Source organism: Coregonus lavaretus (assembly GCF_964263955.1).
Source record: "Coregonus lavaretus genome assembly, contig: HAP1_SCAFFOLD_4754, whole genome shotgun sequence".
NCBI lineage: Eukaryota > Metazoa > Chordata > Actinopteri > Salmoniformes > Salmonidae > Coregonus > Coregonus lavaretus.
The window spans coordinates 27,090-47,037 of NW_028158982.1; the positions used below are offsets into that span (position 1 = coordinate 27,090).

The following is a 19,948-nucleotide window of genomic DNA, read 5'->3' on the forward strand; positions in this document are numbered from 1 at the left end:
CGATCTCACACAACACGGTAAGCTGAATCGAAAAGCTCTGGCATCGCACTGCAGCCTATCTACATACTACGTGTCTAGTGCTATCGGGAGGCGAAACCGTGAGTCCGCGAAAACTCCTCCTCGACGTTTCCCGCAATTCGTCCATTTTCACGTAATCGCACATGGTGTCACACCAGCGGGTAACCGTCAGCCTTCTAGAAATCTAGATTTACACCGATTTAGCGTATACTAACTCACTCCCGAGCCTGTTAAATGCATGACACTGAGGATATGCCGGCCGATGCCGATTTCGACGAGGAGGAACCGTCGTTCAGCGACCCAGAAGACTTCGAAGATGACATCGACGATGAGGGTGAGCAAACGCAGGAAAGATGCCGGTTTTTTTTGCGGCCTGTAGAGCTAGCTAGTTGGGTTAGTTTAGCTAGCTGTTTTAGCATATGTAGCTAGCTACAAGGCTATCATTGCTAACTATCTAGCAAAATACAATACATGTAATGTAAACCAAATGTATATAAATAATTGTTGTTGAAATATTTATTGATATTTTTTTGAAGGGTCAACGTAAAGATCAGCTAACGATCACTTTTGAGAACGTTCGTTAAAGTGATCATGTTAGCTAGCTACAGTAGTTGCTAAGCTAACAGTGGGATTCATTCATGCTTCGCCCATCCACTCAAAAGTGGTCCATACAAATGGCGTACCAAAGAAGAACCATGTACGCCGGTGACATTTTACACCTTTGTTTGCTAGCTATGTTATTATTGTAAACAATCTGTAACAAACGCTAGTAGACCTGTTTTGTCTCCAGTTGTTAGCTACCTTGAAGCGGGACATTCTGACGCCCCGACGTCAGTGCATTACTAGCTACTGTTAGCTAACGTAACTACCAGCTGTCAGATAGTAGTGAACTCAACAGTGTTTATAAAGTACCGCAACATAACCCAAACTACATCCTCACAGCCTTTACCCTAGTTTAACTTTCAGCAGGTGTGGCGCTAAGACCCCCAAAGCAACATGTATAGGTATTTTGGCACACAAATGGTCAATTCACTTTCTGGGTGACAACAGAGCTAACTTAGGTGACATGGCCTCCAGTTAATTGTTCAAACATGTAAAAATGTATGCGCGCACACGAGTCGCTTTGGATAAATGTGTCTTCTAAATGGCATTATTATTACATGGGGCCATCTTTGTCTCTACACAATCAATGGTATGGAAAACACTGGTTTGATAAACTACCACACCAACTAACAATCTCTTTTCCCACCCCCCACATCCATCATCCCCCCCCCCACTCCCCCTGTAGAGTTGCTGGGTGACCTGCTGCGGGAGAAGCCCCAGGAGGCAGACGGGATAGACTCTGTGGTTGTCGTGGACAACGTGCCCCAGGTCGGCCCCGAGCGCCTGGAGAAGCTGAAGAACGTCATCCACAAGATATTCTCCAAGTTCGGCAAGATCACTAACGAGTTCTACCCGACGGTAGAGGGACCTGAAGGACTCACTAAGGGGTGAGTAGCAGGGTGTAGGGAGGCTGTAGTAGGGCTGTAGTAGGGGTGTAGGGAGGCTGTAGTAGGGGTGTAGGGAGGGGCTGTAGTAGGGGTGTAGGGAGGCTGTAGTAGGGGTGTAGGGAGGCTGGTGTAGGGAGGCTGTAGTAGGGGTGCAGGGAGGCTGTAGTAGGGAGGCTGTAGTAGGGGTGTAGGGAGGCTGTAGTAGGGAGGCTGTAGTAGGGAGGCTGTAGTAGGGAGGCTGTAGTAGGGGTGTAGGGAGGCTGTAGTAGGGGTGTAGGGAGGCTGTAGTAGGGGTGTAGGGAGGCTGTAGTAGGGGTGCAGGGAGGCTGTAGTAGGGGTGTAGTAGGGGTGTAGTAGGGGTGTAGGGAGGCTGTAGTAGGGAGGCTGTAGTAGGGGTGTAGGGAGGCTGTAGTAGGGGTGTAGTAGGGGTGTAGGGAGGCTGTAGTAGGGAGGCTGTAGTAGGGAGGCTGTAGTAGGGGTGTAGGGAGGCTGTAGTAGGGAGGCTGTAGTAGGGAGGCTGTAGTAGGGAGGCTGTAGTAGGGGCTGTAGTAGGGGTGTAGGGAGGCTGTAGTAGGGGTGTAGGGAGGCTGTAGTAGGGGTGTAGGGAGGCTGTAGTAGGGGTGTAGGGAGGCTGGTGTAGGGAGGCTGTAGTAGGGAGGCTGTAGTAGGGGTGTAGTAGGGGTGTAGGGAGGCTGTAGTAGGGAGGCTGTAGTAGGGAGGCTGTAGTAGGGGTGTAGGGAGGCTGTAGTAGGGGTGTAGGGAGGCTGGTGTAGGGAGGCTGTAGTAGGGGTGTAGGGAGGCTGTAGTAGGGAGGCTGTAGTAGGGGTGTAGGGAGGCTGTAGTAGGGGTGCAGGGAGGCTGTAGTAGGGGTGCAGGGAGGCTGTAGTAGGGGTGTAGTAGGGGTGTAGTAGGGGTGTAGGGAGGCTGTAGTAGGGAGGCTGTAGTAGGGGTGTAGGGAGGCTGTAGTAGGGAGGCTGTAGTAGGGGTGTAGTAGGGGTGTAGGGAGGCTGTAGTAGGGGTGCAGGGAGGCTGTAGTAGGGGTGTAGGGAGGCTGTAGTAGGGGTGTAGGGAGGCTGTAGTAGGGGTGTAGGGAGGCTGTAGTAGGGGTGTAGGGAGGCTGTAGTAGGGGTTCAGGGAGGCTGTAGTAGGGGTGCAGGGAGGCTGTAGTAGGGGTGTAGTAGGGGTGTAGTAGGGGTGCAGGGAGGCTGTAGTAGGGGTGCAGGGAGGCTGTAGTAGGGGTGTAGGGAGGCTGTAGTAGGGGTGTAGTAGGGGTGTAGTAGGGGTGTAGGGAGGCTGTAGTAGGGAGGCTGTAGTAGGGGTGTAGGGAGGCTGTAGTAGGGGTGCAGGGAGGCTGTAGTAGGGGTGTAGGGAGGCTGTAGTAGGGGTGTAGTAGGGGTGTAGTAGGGGTGCAGGGAGGCTGTAGTAGGGAGGCTGTAGTAGGGGTGTAGTAGGGGTGTAGGGAGGCTGTAGTAGGGGTGTAGGGAGGCTGTAGTAGGGGTGTAGTAGGGGTGCAGGGAGGCTGTAGTAGGGAGGCTGTAGTAGGGGTGCAGGGAGGCTGTAGTAGGGGTGTAGGGAGGCTGTAGTAGGGAGGGTGTAGTAGGGGTGTAGGGAGGCTGTAGTAGGGAGGCTGTAGTAGGGAGGCTGTAGTAGGGAGGCTGTAGTAGGGAGGCTGTAGTAGGGGTGTAGGGAGGCTGTAGTAGGGAGGCTGTAGTAGGGGTATAGGGAGGCTGTAGTAGGGGTGTAGTAGGGAGGCTGTAGTAGGGGTATAGGGAGGCTGTAGTAGGGGTGTAGTAGGGGTGTAGTAGGGAGGCTGTAGTAGGGGTGTAGTAGGGGTGCAGGGAGGCTGTAGTAGGGGTGTAGTAGGGAGGCTGTAGTAGGGGTGCAGGGAGGCTGTAGTAGGGGTGTAGGGAGGCTGTAGTAGGGAGGCTGTAGTAGGGAGGCTGTAGTAGGGGTGTAGTAGGGGTGTAGGGAGGCTGTAGTAGGGGTGTAGGGAGGCTGTAGTAGGGGTGCAGGGAGGCTGTAGTAGGGGTGCAGGGAGGCTGTAGTAGGGGTGTAGTAGGGGTGTAGTAGGGGTGTAGGGAGGCTGTAGTAGGGAGGCTGTAGTAGGGGTGTAGGGAGGCTGTAGTAGGGAGGCTGTAGTAGGGGTGTAGGGAGGCTGTAGTAGGGGTGTAGGGAGGCTGTAGTAGGGGTGTAGGGAGGCTGTAGTAGGGGTGCAGGGAGGCTGTAGTAGGGGTGTAGTAGGGGTGTAGGGAGGCTGTAGTAGGGAGGCTGTAGTAGGGGTGTAGGGAGGCTGTAGTAGGGGTGCAGGGAGGCTGTAGTAGGGGTGTAGTAGGGGTGTAGGGAGGCTGTAGTAGGGAGGCTGTAGTAGGGGTGTAGGGAGGCTGTAGTAGGGAGGCTGTAGTAGGGAGGCTGTAGTAGGGGTGTAGGGAGGCTGTAGTAGGGGTGTAGGGAGGCTGTAGTAGGGAGGCTGTAGTAGGGAGGCTGTAGTAGGGAGGCTGTAGTAGGGGTGTAGGGAGGCTGTAGTAGGGGTGTAGGGAGGCTGTAGTAGGGGTGCAGGGAGGCTGTAGTAGGGGTGTAGTAGGGGTGTAGTAGGGAGGCTGTAGTAGGGAGGCTGTAGTAGGGGTGCAGGGAGGCTGTAGTAGGGGTGTAGTAGGGGTGTAGTAGGGGTGTAGGGAGGCTGTAGTAGGGGTGTAGTAGGGGTGTAGGGAGGCTGTAGTAGGGAGGCTGTAGTAGGGGTGTAGGGAGGCTGTAGTAGGGAGGCTGTAGTAGGGGTGTAGGGAGGCTGTAGTAGGGAGGCTGTAGTAGGGGTGTAGGGAGGCTGTAGTAGGGAGGCTGTAGTAGGGGTGCAGGGAGGCTGTAGTAGGGGTGTAGGGAGGGTGTAGTAGGGGTGTAGTAGGGGTGCAGGGAGGCTGTAGTAGGGAGGCTGTAGTAGGGGTGTAGGGAGGCTGTAGTAGGGGTGTAGGGAGGCTGTAGTAGGGGTGTAGGGAGGCTGTAGTAGGGGTGTAGGGAGGCTGTAGTAGGGGTGTAGTAGGGGTGTAGTAGGGGTGCAGGGAGGCTGTAGTAGGGAGGCTGTAGTAGGGGTGCAGGGAGGCTGTAGTAGGGGTGTAGGGAGGCTGTAGTAGGGAGGGTGTAGTAGGGGTGTAGGGAGGCTGTAGTAGGGAGGCTGTAGTAGGGAGGCTGTAGTAGGGGTGTAGGGAGGCTGTAGTAGGGAGGCTGTAGTAGGGGTGTAGGGAGGCTGTAGTAGGGAGGCTGTAGTAGGGAGGCTGTAGTAGGGGTATAGGGAGGCTGTAGTAGGGGTGTAGTAGGGAGGCTGTAGTAGGGGTATAGGGAGGCTGTAGTAGGGGTGTAGTAGGGAGGCTGTAGTAGGGGGTGTAGGGAGGCTGTAGTAGGGGTATAGGGAGGCTGTAGTAGGGGTGTAGGGAGGCTGTAGTAGGGAGGCTGTAGTAGGGAGGCTGTAGTAGGGGTGCAGGGAGGCTGTAGTAGGGGTGCAGGGAGGCTGTAGTAGGGGTGCAGGGAGGCTGTAGTAGGGGTGTAGTAGGGGTGCAGAGTTGTCACGATACTAAGAAGTGAGGGAGGAAAGAACATGAAGCAGACTCAATGTCTTGAGGAAAACAGTCCTAATGTTGGGGGGAAAACAGCCTTGTGTTTGTCAACCACAGAGTTTTACCCCAAGGCTGACACGCACTAAAGTGACTGTTAGCTAGCTATGTTTGTTCTGTTACGGATGGAGGTGGAGGACATAGCCTCTAGATAGAAGGGTGGAGGACATAGCCTCTAGATAGAAGGGTGTAGGACATAGCCTCTAGATAGAAGGGTGGAGGACATAGCCTCTAGATAGAAGGGTGGAGGACATAGCCTCTAGATAGAAGGGTGGAGGACATAGCCTCTAGATAGAAGGGTGGAGGACATAGCCTCTAGATAGAAGGGTGGAGGACATAGCCTCTAGATAGAAGGGTGGAGGACAGGATGTAGCGAGGTGTAGGACATTGCACTCAGATGTACTCTATCTAGAGGCTGAGTTTTACACTTGTCTGCCCTGGAATTGCAGCATCCGTGTACTAGCATGCAGGTGGCTCTGTGTACATGTACCTGCTAGCTGAAGCATTCTTGGAAATAATCAACAATTGGTTTGTCATTCCAGGTTAGAGAACTTACATTCCCATACAGTCATGTGGATTCACTTTTTTGACAACTAGAGAAAGTACACATTATGATGCATAACTAGTTGTTCTAACTCGTATCCTTCTGTAGGTGTATCTTCCTGGAGGATCCCACCCAGACCAATAGTTAGTCAACCTGTAGTTCATGTTATGTCTCCTCTGTAGGTACATCTTCCTGGAGTATGGAGCTCCTACTCAGGCTCTGGAGGCAGTGAAGAACGCTGACGGCTACAAGCTGGACAAGCAGCACACCTTCAGAGTCAACGTGTTCACCGACTTCGACAAGTAAGAAGACTCAAACACACAGGGGGGTTCAGGGCATCATTCCGGCTGTTATGGGGATGTCTGGTTAGTGTTGGGTCATCTAGGCAAAACGTGGCAGAAATGTTTGACATGGATATACATGAAATAGAAATGTCTGCTGTGGACTGTGATGTTGTGCCCCAGGTACATGAGTATCAGTGATGAGTGGGAGACTCCCGAGAAGCAGCCCTTCAAGGACTTTGTGAGTGTTACCAACTGTCACTTCAACCACCCATTCAGAGAATACCCAGCCGGGGGTTGTGGAGGAAGAAGTCATCGCTAACGGTGACTTCCTGTTTGTGTTGCCAGGGTAACATGCGTCACTGGATGGAGGATCCTGACTGTCGTGACCAGTACAGCGTCATCTACGAATCAGGAGAGAGGACCGCCATCTTCAACAACGACGCCAAGGATCCAATCGTCTCCGAGGAGAGGGCGGTGAGTCAACCGTTCAACCAATCACGACAGCGCAGTGAGACGATGGTTCAACCAATCAGAATTGTTTCTGCACTGATCATTCTACATCTACAGAAAGACTTTGAGGGCCTTGATGCTTAAAAGTAGTGAGATCTAACTAACAACTAGAAGGCTTGATTGTCTAATCAAAATGTCTGCCGTCGTGTATATTCATTGATTCTGAGATTGTGCTGTGACTGTGTTGTGTCCCTGTAGCGCTGGACGGAGACGTATGTCCGCTGGTCTCCCAAGGGGACCTACCTGGCCACGTTCCACCAGCGAGGCATTGCATTGTGGGGTGGAGAGAAGTTCAAGCAGATCCAACGTTTCAGCCACCAGGGGGTGTCTCTGATCGACTTCTCTCCCTGCGAGAGGTAACCAATCACATTATCAATAACCTATAATCAATAACTAGAGATTCAGCCACCAGGGAGTGTCTCTGATCGACTTCTCCCCCTGTGAGAGGTAACCAATCACATTATCAATAACCTATAATCAATAACTAGAGATTCAGCCACCAGGGAGTGTCTCTGATCGACTTCTCCCCCTGGGAGAGGTAACCAATCACTAATTAATAATCAATGCCTGTCTATATCACATCTATGAATCCTTATGAAGCTACATTAAGGTGTTATAATGCTTCATAGGTACGTCGCAGTGACGTTCAGTCCCCTGATGGGGACACTGAGGACACCCCATGCCCTAGTGTAGCTCTGTCAGCGGTATGAAGCCTTGTGAAGCTACATAAAGGGGTTATAATGTCCCCCCCCCTACCCCACCCCCACAAAAAATAAAATCATAATAATAATAATAATTTAAAAAGATATATACAAATAAATGAATAAAAAATATATATTTAAAAAAATTAAACAAAAAAAACAACAATATATAAACGAATGAAAATTTAAAATATACTCTAACATTTAAAATTAGAAAAAAATATATATATATAAAAAAAAAAATGTGTAAAGTGGTTTTCCCACTGGCTATAAGGTGAATGCACCAATTTGTAAGTCGCTCTGGATAAGAGCGTCTGCTAAATGACGTAAATGTAATGTAAAATGTAAATAATGCTTGGTAGGTACAGGTAACTGCCAAAATAAAGGAAACGCCAACATAAAGTGTCTTACCAGGTCGTTGGGCCACCAGTCGCCAGAACAGCTTCAGTGCTCCTTGGCATAGATTCTCCAAGTGTCTGGAACTCTATTGGAGGGATGTGACATCATTCTTCCACAGGAAATTCATCATTTGATGGTGGTGGAAAACGCTGTCTCAGGCGCCGCTCCAGAATCTTCCAGAAGGGTTAAATTGGGTTGAGATCCAGTGACTGAGACACAAACTCCCTTTAAACCCCCTACGCTCCTTTGAGACACCTCTTTCAAAGTCTCTGAGATCTCTTCTTATAGCCATGGTAGCCAAGATAATGGTCAACTGGGCATTTTTATACATGTTAATTGCTTAATTATCTCAGGAACCACACCTGTGTGGAAGCACCTGCTTTCAATATACGTTGTATCCCTCATTGACTCAAGTGTTTCCTTTATTTTGGCAGTTACATGTACGCGGTGAGCCTAGTGTGGTTATAACCTGTCTGTCAGCTGTATGAAGCCTTATGAAGCTACATAAATGTGTTATAAGCGCCTGTTAAGCGACTTTGGGGTCCCTGAAAAGCGCTATATGCGTCCCATGTATTGATGTTATTGTTCTAATGCTTGGTAGGTACGTAGTGACATTCAGTCCCCTGATGGACACTAAGGAGGACCCCCAGGCCATCATCATCTGGGACATTCTGACTGGCCAGAAGAAGAGAGGCTTCCACTGTGAGAGTTCTGCCCACTGGCCCATCTTCAAGTAAGGACCAATTACACACCTCCCTTTCTGTCTTCATGTCTTTCTTTCTGTCTCTCTTTCTCCTGTTCCTGTCTTTCCATCTTCAAGTAGCTAAGAACTGTAGCAGAACTTGTTTCTCTCACGTTGGGTCTTGGTTCTGTCCCTAAACTGCAGTGTTGTAATGTGGGTGTGTCTTGGTTCTGTCCCTAACTGCAGTGTTGTAATGTGGGTGTGTCTTGGTTCTGTCCCTAACTGCAGTGTTGTAATGTGGGTGTGTCTTGGTTCTGTCCCTAACTGCAGTGTTGTAATGTGGGTGTGTCTTGGTTCTGTCCCTAACTGCAGTGTTGTAATGTGGGTGTGTCTTGGTTCTGTCCCTAAACTGCAGTGTTGTAATGTGTGTCTCTCTCCAGGTGGAGTCACGATGGGAAGTTCTTTGCCAGGATGACCCAGGACACACTGAGCATCTACGAGACCCCAGTAAGTCCACACCAACACACATTATCTATTGTAGCAGACCCCAGTAAGTCCACACCAACACACATGATCTATTGTAGGAGACCCCAGTAAGTCCACACCAACACACATGATCTATTGTAGGAGACCCCAGTAAGTCCACACCAACACACATTATCTATTGTAGCAGACCCCAGTAAGTCCACACCAACACACATTATCTATTGTAGGAGACCCCAGTAAGTCCTCATTATCTATTGTAGGAGACCCCAGTAAGTCACCTTTACATTTCTCCCCAGTGACCAGCCCCACTAACAGTCTGAATTCTACTGAGTGTCTCTGTATCTAAAACAGACTGATACGTCGATACTTAACAAGCTGTTTTTTCCTTTCATAGTCCATGGGCCTGTTGGACAAGAAGAGTCTGAAGATCACTGGTATCAAGTAAGTCATGTCTTTATGCTAGGGGTGTTAACCCTTAATCGGTTAGTTACAGTGGGGAAAAAAGTATTTAGTCAGCCACCAATTGTGCAAGTTCTCCCACTTAAAAAGATGAGAGAGGCCTGTAATTTTCATCATAGGTACACGTCAACTATGACAGACAAATTGAGGGGGAAAAAAATCCAGAAAATCACATTGTAGGATTTTAAATTTTTAATATTTGCAAATTATGGTGGAAAATAAGTATTTGGTCACCTACAAACAAGCAAGATTTCTGGCTCTCACAGACCTGTAACTTCTTCTTTAAGAGGCTCCTCTGTCCTCCACTCGTTACCTGTATTAATGGCACCTGTTTGAACTTGTTATCAGTATAAAAGACACCTGTCCACAACCTCAAACAGTCACACTCCAAACTCCACTATGGCCAAGACCAAAGAGCTGTCAAAGGACACCAGAAACAAAATTGTAGACCTGCACCAGGCTGGGAAGACTAAATCTGCAATAGGTAAGCAGCTTGGTTTGAAGAAATCAACTGTGGGAGCAATTATTAGGAAATGGAAGACATACAAGACCACTGATAATCTCCCTCGATCTGGGGCTCCACGCAAGATCTCACCCCGTGGGGTCAAAATGATCACAAGAACGGTAAGCAAAAATCCCAGAACCACACGGGGGGACCTAGTGAATGACCTGCAGAGAGCTGGGACCAAAGTAACAAAGCCTACCATCAGTAACACACTACGCCGCCAGGGACTCAAATCCTGCAGTGCCAGACGTGTCCCCCTGCTTAAGCCAGTACATGTCCAGGCCCGTCTGAAGTTTGCTAGAGTGCATTTGAATGATCCAGAAGAGGATTGGGAGAATGTCAGATGAAACCAAAATAGAACTTTTTGGTAAAAACTCAACTCGTCGTGTTTGGAGGACAAAGAATGCTGAGTTGCATCCAAAGAACACCATACCTACTGTGAAGCATGGGGGTGGAAACATCATGCTTTGGGGCTATTTTTCTGCAAAGGGACCAGGACGACTGATCCGTGTAAAGGAAAGAATGAATGGGGCCATGTATCGTGAGATTTTGAGTGAAAACCTCCTTCCATCAGCAAGGGCATTGAAGATGAAACGTGGCTGGGTCTTTCAGCATGACAATGATCCCAAACACACCGCCCGGGCAACGAAGGAGTGGCTTCGTAAGAAGCATTTCAAGGTCCTGGAGTGGCCTAGCCAGTCTCCAGATCTCAACCCCATAGAAAATCTTTGGAGGGAGTTGAAAGTCTGTGTTGCCCAGCGACAGTGTGTGAAAAGGAGATCTGCATGGAGGAATGGGCCAAAATACCAGCAACAGTGTGTGAAAACCTTGTGAAGACTTACAGAAAACGTTTGACCTGTGTCATTGCCAACAAAGGGTATATAACAAAGTATTGAGAAACTTTTGTTATTGACCAAATACTTATTTTCCACCATAATTCATTAAAAATCCTACAATGTGATTTTCTGGATTATTTTTTTCTCATTTTGTCTGTCATAGTTGACGTGTACCTATGATGAAAATTACAGGCCTCTCTCATCTTTTTAAGTGGGAGAACTTGCACAATTGGTGGCTGACTAAATACTTTTTTCCCCCACTGTATATCTGTCATCAATTAAGTCATGTCTTTATACTTAATCGGTTAGTTATATCTGTCGTCAAGTTAGTAATGTCTTTATACTAGGGGTGTTTATCGGTTAGCCACCGAAAATAAATTTGACTGGTGTTTATTCGTCTTATCGGTCATGCTTATCGGTTTATAGGTTAATTTGCATAATTTCGGGGAATTAAAAGGGTTGCATGTTCAATAACAGACTATAGCCTTTTGACTGTAAGACCATAGCCTTGCTATTGTTGCATGTTCAATAACAGGCTATAGCCTTTTGACTGTAAGACCATAGCCTTGCTATTGTTGCATGTTCAATAACAGGCTATAGCCTTTTGACTGTAAGACCATAGCCTTGCTATTGTTGCATGTTCAATAACAGGCTATAGACTTTTGACTGTAAGACCATAGCCTTGCTATTGTTGCATGTTCAATAACAGGCTATAGCCTTTTGACTGTAAGACCATAGCCTTGCTATTGTTGCATGTTCAATAACAGGCTATAGACTTTTGACTGTAAGACCATAGCCTTGCTATTGTTGCATGTTCAATAACAGGCTATAGCCTTTTGACTGTAAGACCATAGTCTTGCTATTGTTGCATGTTCAATAACAGGCTATAGACTTTTGACTGTAAGACCATAGCCTTGCTATTGTTGCATGTTCAATAACAGACTATAGCCTTTTGACTGTAAGACCATAGCCTTGCTATTGTTGCATGTTCAATAACAGACTATAGCCTTTTGACTGTAAGACCATAGCCTTGCTATTGTTGCATGTTCAATAACAGGCTATAGCCTTTTGACTGTAAGACCATAGTCTTGCTATTGTTGCATGTTCAATAACAGGCTATTGCCTTTTGACTGTAAGACCATAGCCTTGCTATTGTTGCATGTTCAATAACAGGCTATAGCCTTTTGACTGTAAGACCATAGCCTTGCTATTGTTGCATGTTCAATAACAGGCTATAGCCTTTTGACTGTAAGACCATAGCCTTGCTATTGTTGCATGTTCAATAACAGGCTATAGCCTTTTGACTGTAAGACCATAGTCTTGCTATTGTTGCATGTTCAATAACAGGCTATAGCCTTTTGACTGTAAGACCGTAGCCTTGCTATTGTTGCATGTTCAATAACAGACTATAGCCTTTTGACTGTAAGACCATAGCCTTGCTATTGTTGCATGTTCAATAACAGGCTATAGCCTTTTGACTGTAAGACCATAGCCTTGCTATTGTTGCATGTTCAATAACAGGCTATAGCCTTTTGACTGTAAGACCATAGCCTTGCTATTGTTGCATGTTTCTATTAAGCTCTAGATGGAAAATGTCCATTCCTTGTATGCATGCAGAGTATTATCTGTTGGCCATGTCATTTTACTGTTAACGTATTACCTGTACGTCCTGTGTGTGTGTGTATATAAATCCTCCCCTTCTGTAGGGACTTCTCCTGGTCCCCAGGTGATGACATCACAGCGTTGTATAAATCCTTTCCTCCCCTTCTGTAGGGACTTCTCCTGGTCCCCAGGTGATAACATCACAGCGTTGTATAAATCCTCTCCTCCCCTTCTGTAGGGACTTCTCCTGGTCCCCAGGTGATAACATCACAGCGTTCTGGGTGCCTGAGGACAAAGATATCCCAGCCAGGGTGACTCTGATGCAGCTTCCCTCCAGACAGGAGATCAGAGTCAGGAACCTCTTCAATGTGGTCGACTGTAAACTACACTGGCAGAGACAGGGAGACTACCTCTGTGTCAAGGTGGACCGCACACCTAAAGGAACTCAGGTTAGTGAGGGGAGGGGGGGGGGGGGGGTGGGGGGGAGAGGCGTGAGGGGGGTGTAAATGTGACTGCATTGATGTTACACCTAGTCTACAAGTTCCCTCTCCTCCTCTCAGGGTGTGGTGACCAACTTTGAGATCTTCAGGATGAGAGAGAAGCAGGTTCCTGTTGACGTGGTCGAGATGAAGGGAGACCCGGAATCCAAAACTGGTACTACACTGATGAGACGGACGGAGACACACTCTGACAGACAGGCAGACAGAAACACACTCTGACAGACAGACAGACAGAAACACACTCTGACAGACAGACAGACAGAAACACACTGACAGACAGGCAGACAGAAACACACTCTGACAAGACTGGGTATAGTAACACCACTGGGTGTAGTAACACCACTGGGTGTAGTAACACCACTGGGTGTAGTAACACCACTGGGTGTAGTAACACCACTAGGTGTAGTAACACCACTAGGTATAGTAACACCACTAGGTGTAGTAACACCACTAGGTATAGTAACACCACTAGTAACACCACTAGGTATAGTAACACCACTAGTAACACCACTAGGTGTAGTAACACCACTAGGTGTAGTAACACAACTAGTAACACCACTGGGTATAGTAACACCACTAGTAACACCACTGGGTGTAGTAACACCACTGGGTATAGTAACACCACTAGTAACACCACTGGGTGTACTAGTAACACCACTGGGTATAGTAACACCACTAGGTATAGTAACACCACTAGGTATAGTAACACCACTGGGTATAGTAACACCACTAGGTGTAGTAACACCACTAGGTGTAGTAACACCACTGGGTATAGTAACACAACTAGGTATAGTAACACCACTGGGTATAGTAACACCACTAGTAACACCACTAGGTATAGTAACACCACTGGGTATAGTAACACCACTAGTAACACCACTAGGTATAGTAACACCACTAGTAACACCACTGGGTATAGTAACACCACTAGTAACACCACTGGGTATAGTAACACCACTGGGTATAGTAACACCACTAGTAACACCACTGGGTATAGTAACACCACTGGGTATAGTAACACCACTAGGTATAGTAACACCACTGGTAAAACCACTGGGTATAGTAACACCACTGGGTGTAGTAACACCACTGGGTGTAGTAACACCACTAGTAACACCACTGGGTATAGTAACACCACTGGGTATAGTAACACCACGATGTGTAGTAACACCACTAAGTATAGTAACACCACTAGTAACACCACTGGGTATAGTAACACCACTAGGTATAGTAACACAACTAGGTGTAGTAACACCACTGGTAACACCACTGGGTGTAGTAACACCACTAGGTATAGTAACACCACTAGTAACACCACTAGGTATAGTAACACCACTAGGTGTAGTAACACCACTAGTAACACCACTGGGTGTAGTAACACCACTGGGTATAGTAACACCACTGGGTGTAGTAACACCACTAGGTATAGTAACACCACTAGGTGTAGTAACACCACTGGGTATAGTAACACAACTAGGTATAGTAACACCACTGGGTATAGTAACACCACTAGTAACACCACTGGGTGTAGTAACACCACTAGGTATAGTAACACCACTAGTAACACCACTAGGTATAGTAACACCAATAGGTGTAGTAACACCACTAGTAACACCACTGGGTATAGTAACACCACTGGGTGTAGTAACACCACTGGGTGTAGTAACACCACTAGTAACACCACTGGGTGTAGTAACACCACTGGGTATAGTAACGCCACTGGGTGTAGTAACGCCACTGGGTATAGTAACACCACTGGTGGTAGTAACACCACTGGGTATAGTAACACCACTGGGTATAGTAACACCACTGGGTGTAGTAACACCACTGGGTGTAGTAACACCACTAGTAACACCACTGGGTGTAGTAACGCCACTGGGTGTAGTAACACCACTAGGTATAGTAACACCACTAGTAACACCACTAGGTATAGTAACACCACTAGTAACACCACTAGGTATAGTAACACCACTAGTAACACCACTGGGTATAGTAACACCACTAGTAACACCACTAGGTATAGTAACACAACTAGTAACACCACTAGGTATAGTAACACCACTAGTAACACCACTAGGTATAGTAACACCACTAGTAACACCACTGGGTATAGTAACACCACTAGTAACACCACTGGGTATAGTAACACCACTAGGTATAGTAACACCACTGGGTATAGTAACACCACTGGGTATAGTAACATCACTGGGTATAGTAACACCACTGGGTATAGTAACACCACTAGTAACACCACTGGGTATAGTAACACCACTGGGTATAGTAACACCACGAGGTGTAGTAACACCACGAGGTGTAGTAACACCACTAGGTATAGTAACACCACTAGGTATAGTAACACCACTAGTAACACCACTGGGTATAGTAACACCACTAGGTGTAGTAACACCACTAGGTATAGTAACACCACTAGTAACACCACTGGGTATAGTAACACCACTAGGTGTAGTAACACCACTAGGTATAGTAACACCACTAGGTATAGTAACACCACTAGTAACACCACTAGGTATAGTAACACCACTAGGTGTAGTAACACCACTAGTAACACCACTGGGTGTAGTAACACCACTGGGTATAGTAACACCACTGGGTGTAGTAACACCACTGGGTGTAGTAACACCACTAGTAACACCACTGGGTGTAGTAACACCACTGGGTATAGTAACGCCACTGGGTGTAGTAACGCCAATGGGTATAGTAACACCACTGGGTGTAGTAGCACCACTGGGTATAGTAACACCACTGGGTGTAGTAACACCACTGGGTGTAGTAACACCACTGGGTATAGTAACGCCACTGGGTGTAGTAACGCCACTGGGTGTAGTAACACCACTGGGTATAGTAACGCCACTGGGTATAGTAACACCACTGGGTATAGTAACGCCACTGGGTGTAGTAACACCACTGGGTATAGTAACGCCACTGGGTGTAGTAACACCACTGGGTGTAGTAACACCACTAGGTGTAGTAACACCACTAGTAACACCACTGGGTGTAGTAACACCACTGGGTATAGTAACACCACTAGGTGTAGTAACACCACTAGTAACACCACTGGGTGTAGTAACACCACTGGGTATAGTAACACCACTGGGTATAGTAACACCACTAGGTGTAGTAACACCACTAGGTATAGTAACACCACTGGGTATAGTAACACCACTAGGTATAGTAACACCACTGGGTATAGTAACACCACTGGGTATAGTAACACCACTAGGTATAGTAACACCACTAGGTATAGTAACACCACTAGGTGTAGTAACACCACTAGGTGTAGTAACACCACTGGGTATAGTAACACCACTGGGTATAGTAACACCACTAGTAACACCACTGGGTATAGTAACACCACTAGGTGTAGTAACACCACTAGTAACACCACTGGGTGTAGTAACACCACTGGGTATAGTAACACCACTGGGTATAGTAACACCACTAGGTGTAGTAACACCACTGGGTATAGTAACACCACTAGTAACACCACTGGGTATAGTGACACCACTAGGTATAGTAACACCACTAGTAACACCACTGGGTATAGTAACACCACTAGTAACACCACTGGGTATAGTAACACCACTAGTAACACCACTGGGTATAGTAACACCACTAGTAACACCACTGGGTATAGTAACACCACTGGGTATAGTAACACCACTAGGTATAGTAACACCACTAGTAACACCACTAGGTATAGTAACACCACTAGTAACACCACTAGGTATAGTAACACCACTAAGTATAGTAACACCACTAGGTATAGTAACACCACTAGTAACACCACTAGGTATAGTAACACCACTGGGTATAGTAACACCACTGGGTATAGTAACACCACTGGGTATAGTAACACCACTAGGTATAGTAACACCACTAGTAACACCACTAGGTATAGTAACACCACTGGGTATAGTAACACCACTAAGTATAGTAACACCACTAGGTATAGTAACACCACTGGGTATAGTAACACCACTAAGTATAGTAACACCACTAGGTATAGTAACACCACTGGGTATAGTAACACCACTAGGTATAGTAACACCACTAGTAACACCACTGGGTATAGTAACACCACTAGTAACACCACCGGGTATAGTAACACCACTGGGTATAGTAACACCACTAGGTATAGTAACACCACTAGGTATAGTAACACCACTAGTAACACCACTGGGTATAGTAACACCACTAGTAACACCACCGGGTATAGTAACACCACCGGGTATAGTAACACCACTGGGTATAGTAACACCACTAGGTATAGTAACACCACTAGTAACACCACTGGGTATAGTAACACCACTAGTAACACCACCGGGTATAGTAACACCACTGGGTATAGTAACACCACTGGGTATAGTAACACCACTAAGTATAGTAACACCAGTGTTGTCCCCCCCTAGCGGAGAGCATCATAGCGTTTGCGTGGGAGCCTAACGGCAGCAAGTTTGCCGTCCTGCACGGTGAATCTCCCAGAATCAACGCCTCCTTCTACCACGTCAAGAACAACGGGAAGATAGAACTCATCAGTGAGTAACAACTTTTACAGTAAAATATCACACATAGAAAGGAACTCAAACCTTAAACATTGTACTGACTGTATCTCTCACCCCCTTCCTCTCTCTCTCTCCCTCCTCTCCCCTCTCTCCCTCCCCTCTCCCTCCCTCCTCTTCCTCCCCTCTCCCCTTCCTCCTCTCTCCCCTTCCTCCTCTCCCTCCTCTCCCCCCTCCCTCTCTCTCTCCTCCCCCTTCCTCTCTCTCTCCTCCTCCAGAGATGTTTGACAAGCAGCAGGCCAACAGCATCTTCTGGAGTCCTCAGGGACAGTTCATGGTGTTGGCTGGACTCAGAAGGTACAAGACTGTGCTGTGTATTTAGACTCAATGACCTGTCTCTTCAGTGTGTGTGTTAACCCTGTCCTCTCCCCCAGTATGAACGGGGCTCTGGCGTTTGTGGACACCTCTGACTGCACCATGATGAACATGGCTGAACACTACATGGCTTCTGACGTAGAGTGGGACCCTACAGGGCGATACCTAGTCACCTCTGTGTCCTGGTGGAGTCACAAGGTACCCCCCCCCCCCACACACACACACACACACAATAATACCTGGTCACCTCGGTGTCCTGGTGGAGTCACAAGGTACCCCCCCCCCCCCCCCCCCCCACACACACACACACACAAGGAATAAACTCCAACTGCCATGTTTTTTAAATGGAGGTCCAAAAAAAGGGTGGTTTGCACCACAACACGCAGACAGAACTTCAGAAAATCCCTCGTTTTGTTGATGTCCTTTTTCTGTATTTATTTGAGGTTGAATAGAAGAACGGTGTGTTTTTACCTGAGCCGTATAAAGTGTATTTGAAAGGGGTCGTCTCTCCACCAGGTGGACAACGCCTACTGGCTCTGGACCTTCCAGGGTCGTCTCCTCCAGAAGAACAACAAGGATCGCTTCTGCCAGCTGCTGTGGAGACCTCGTCCCGCTACCCTGCTCACACAGGACACCATCAAGGTACGTACTGGGTGGGGTGGGGGGGTTAAATGTGTGTGTGGCCCCAGTATTTATAAAGGGGATTTACTCTGGCATCAATATTGTTAAAACCAAAAGAATCCAAAACTCGCTCAGTGTCTTGACAAGTAGTGACTTCTGTCTAAACTTCTGTGTGTTGAAAGAGTTTTGTTGTTATGTGTCTATGACTGCCTTGCCATGGGCTTAGCTGGGACCCCTTGGTTTTGACAGTCGTGTAACATGTTTCGTCTGGGTTTCCATACGTGTAATAATGAATAGAGTTACTCCCCAGGTGATCAAGAAGGACCTGAAGAAGTACTCCAAGATCTTTGAGCAGAAGGATCGTCTGAGCCAGTCAAAGGCCTCTAAGGAGCTGGTGGACAGGAGGAGGAGTATGATGGAGGACTATCGTAGCTACAGAGAGACTGCCCTGCAGCAACACGAGGACCAGAAGACCGCCCGCCTGCAACTCAGAGGAGGTACGTAGAACCCTTCCGTCTCCACCTCTTATCGGCCCTGACACTTTCATCCAACTGCCTCACTACAGACACAGGAGATAGACTCCTACCCTATGGGCCGTTCTGGACCAGCATTACTGCTACAGAAACAGGAGATAGACTCCTACCCTATGGGCCGTTCTGGACCAGCATTACTGCTACAGAAACAGGAGATAGACTCCTACCCTATGGGCCGTTCTGGACCAGCATTACTGCTACAGAAACAGGAGATAGACTCCTACCCTATGGTCCGTTCTGGACCAGCATTACTGCTACAGAAACAGGAGATAGACTCCTACCCTATGGGCCGTTCTGGACCAGCATTACTGCTACAGAAACAGGAGATAGACTCCTACCCTATGGGCCGTTCTGGACCAGCATTACTGCTACAGAAACAGGAGATAGACTCCTACCCTATGGTCTGTTCTGGACCAGCATTACTGCTACAGAAACAGGAGATAGACTCCTACCCTATGGGCCGTTCTGGACCAGCATTACTGCTACAGAAACAGGAGATAGACTCCTACCCTATGGTCCGTTCTGGACCAGCATTACTGCTACAGAAACAGGAGATAGACTCCTACCCTATGGGCCGTTCTGGACCAGCATTACTGCTACAGAAACAGGAGATAGACTCCTACCCTATGGGCCGTTCTGGACCAGCATTACTGCTACAGAAACAGGAGATAGACTCCTACCCTATGGTCTGTTCTGGACCAGCATTACTGCTACAGAAACAGGAGATAGACTCCTACCCTATGGGCCGTTCTGGACCAGCATTACTGCTACAGAAACAGGAGATAGACTCCTACCCTATGGGCCGTTGTGGCTTGGACCAGGCTGACTAAGCGTAACCCCTGAACTCTCTCTGTCTCTAGGAGTGGACACTGATGAGCTGGACAGTAACACAGATGACTGGGAGGAGGAGACCATCGAGTTTTTTATCAACGAAGAAATCATTCCCCTCGGAGAGTAGTCCCCTACGCAGGTAACACACACACACACACTACCTAAACACACTACCTACACACACTACCTGGCTGTGGTTTTGACGGTCTCTCTCCCTCCCTCTCTCCCTCTCCAGTTCCATTTTTGCGTGGGGACTAGAGGGGGCGTTGCGTTGTCGACTGGAGGAGGAAAACCTACGCTCAGAATCTTTGGAGTCGCCAGAGTTCCACCATTCTCTCTTTGTGACATCATCAAAGCGTGCCTTGTGGTATAGCGACTACAGCAAGCTAGCAACTGAAGGAGGGAGGGAGGGAGGGAGGGGGAAGGGGGGGAGGGAGGGAGAATAGAACAGTT

General features: G+C 47.8%; 1 protein-coding gene across 1 annotated transcript; it reads left to right on the forward strand.

Annotated features, from left to right (window-relative positions):
• The first annotated feature begins 142 nt into the window (after positions 1 to 142).
• Positions 143 to 19,905, forward strand: LOC311123409 (eukaryotic translation initiation factor 3 subunit B-like). Its single transcript, XM_084197675.1, has 18 exons — positions 143 to 352; positions 1,307 to 1,508; positions 5,834 to 5,953; positions 6,116 to 6,173; positions 6,281 to 6,409; positions 6,644 to 6,801; positions 8,147 to 8,278; positions 8,668 to 8,734; positions 9,108 to 9,154; positions 12,354 to 12,564; positions 12,676 to 12,769; positions 17,046 to 17,171; positions 17,414 to 17,492; positions 17,570 to 17,708; positions 18,027 to 18,152; positions 18,442 to 18,628; positions 19,525 to 19,634; positions 19,731 to 19,905. Exons 1-17 carry the CDS (start codon positions 253 to 255, stop codon positions 19,620 to 19,622), a joined length of 2,073 nt encoding a protein of 690 aa, XP_084053801.1. The 5' UTR covers positions 143 to 252; the 3' UTR covers positions 19,623 to 19,634; positions 19,731 to 19,905.
• Positions 19,906 to 19,948: the final 43 nt, after the last annotated feature.

Excerpts from the sequence above, each read along its gene's own strand:
- LOC311123409 (XM_084197675.1), top strand. The coding sequence starts at position 253 with ATGCATGACACTGAGGATATGCCGGCCGATGCCGATTTCGACGAGGAG. Across the intron at positions 6,410-6,643 it reads TCGTCTCCGAGGAGAGGGCG|CGCTGGACGGAGACGTATGT; the intron begins GTGAGTCAACCG and ends GTGTCCCTGTAG. Across the intron at positions 6,802-8,146 it reads GACTTCTCTCCCTGCGAGAG|GTACGTAGTGACATTCAGTC; the intron begins GTAACCAATCAC and ends AATGCTTGGTAG.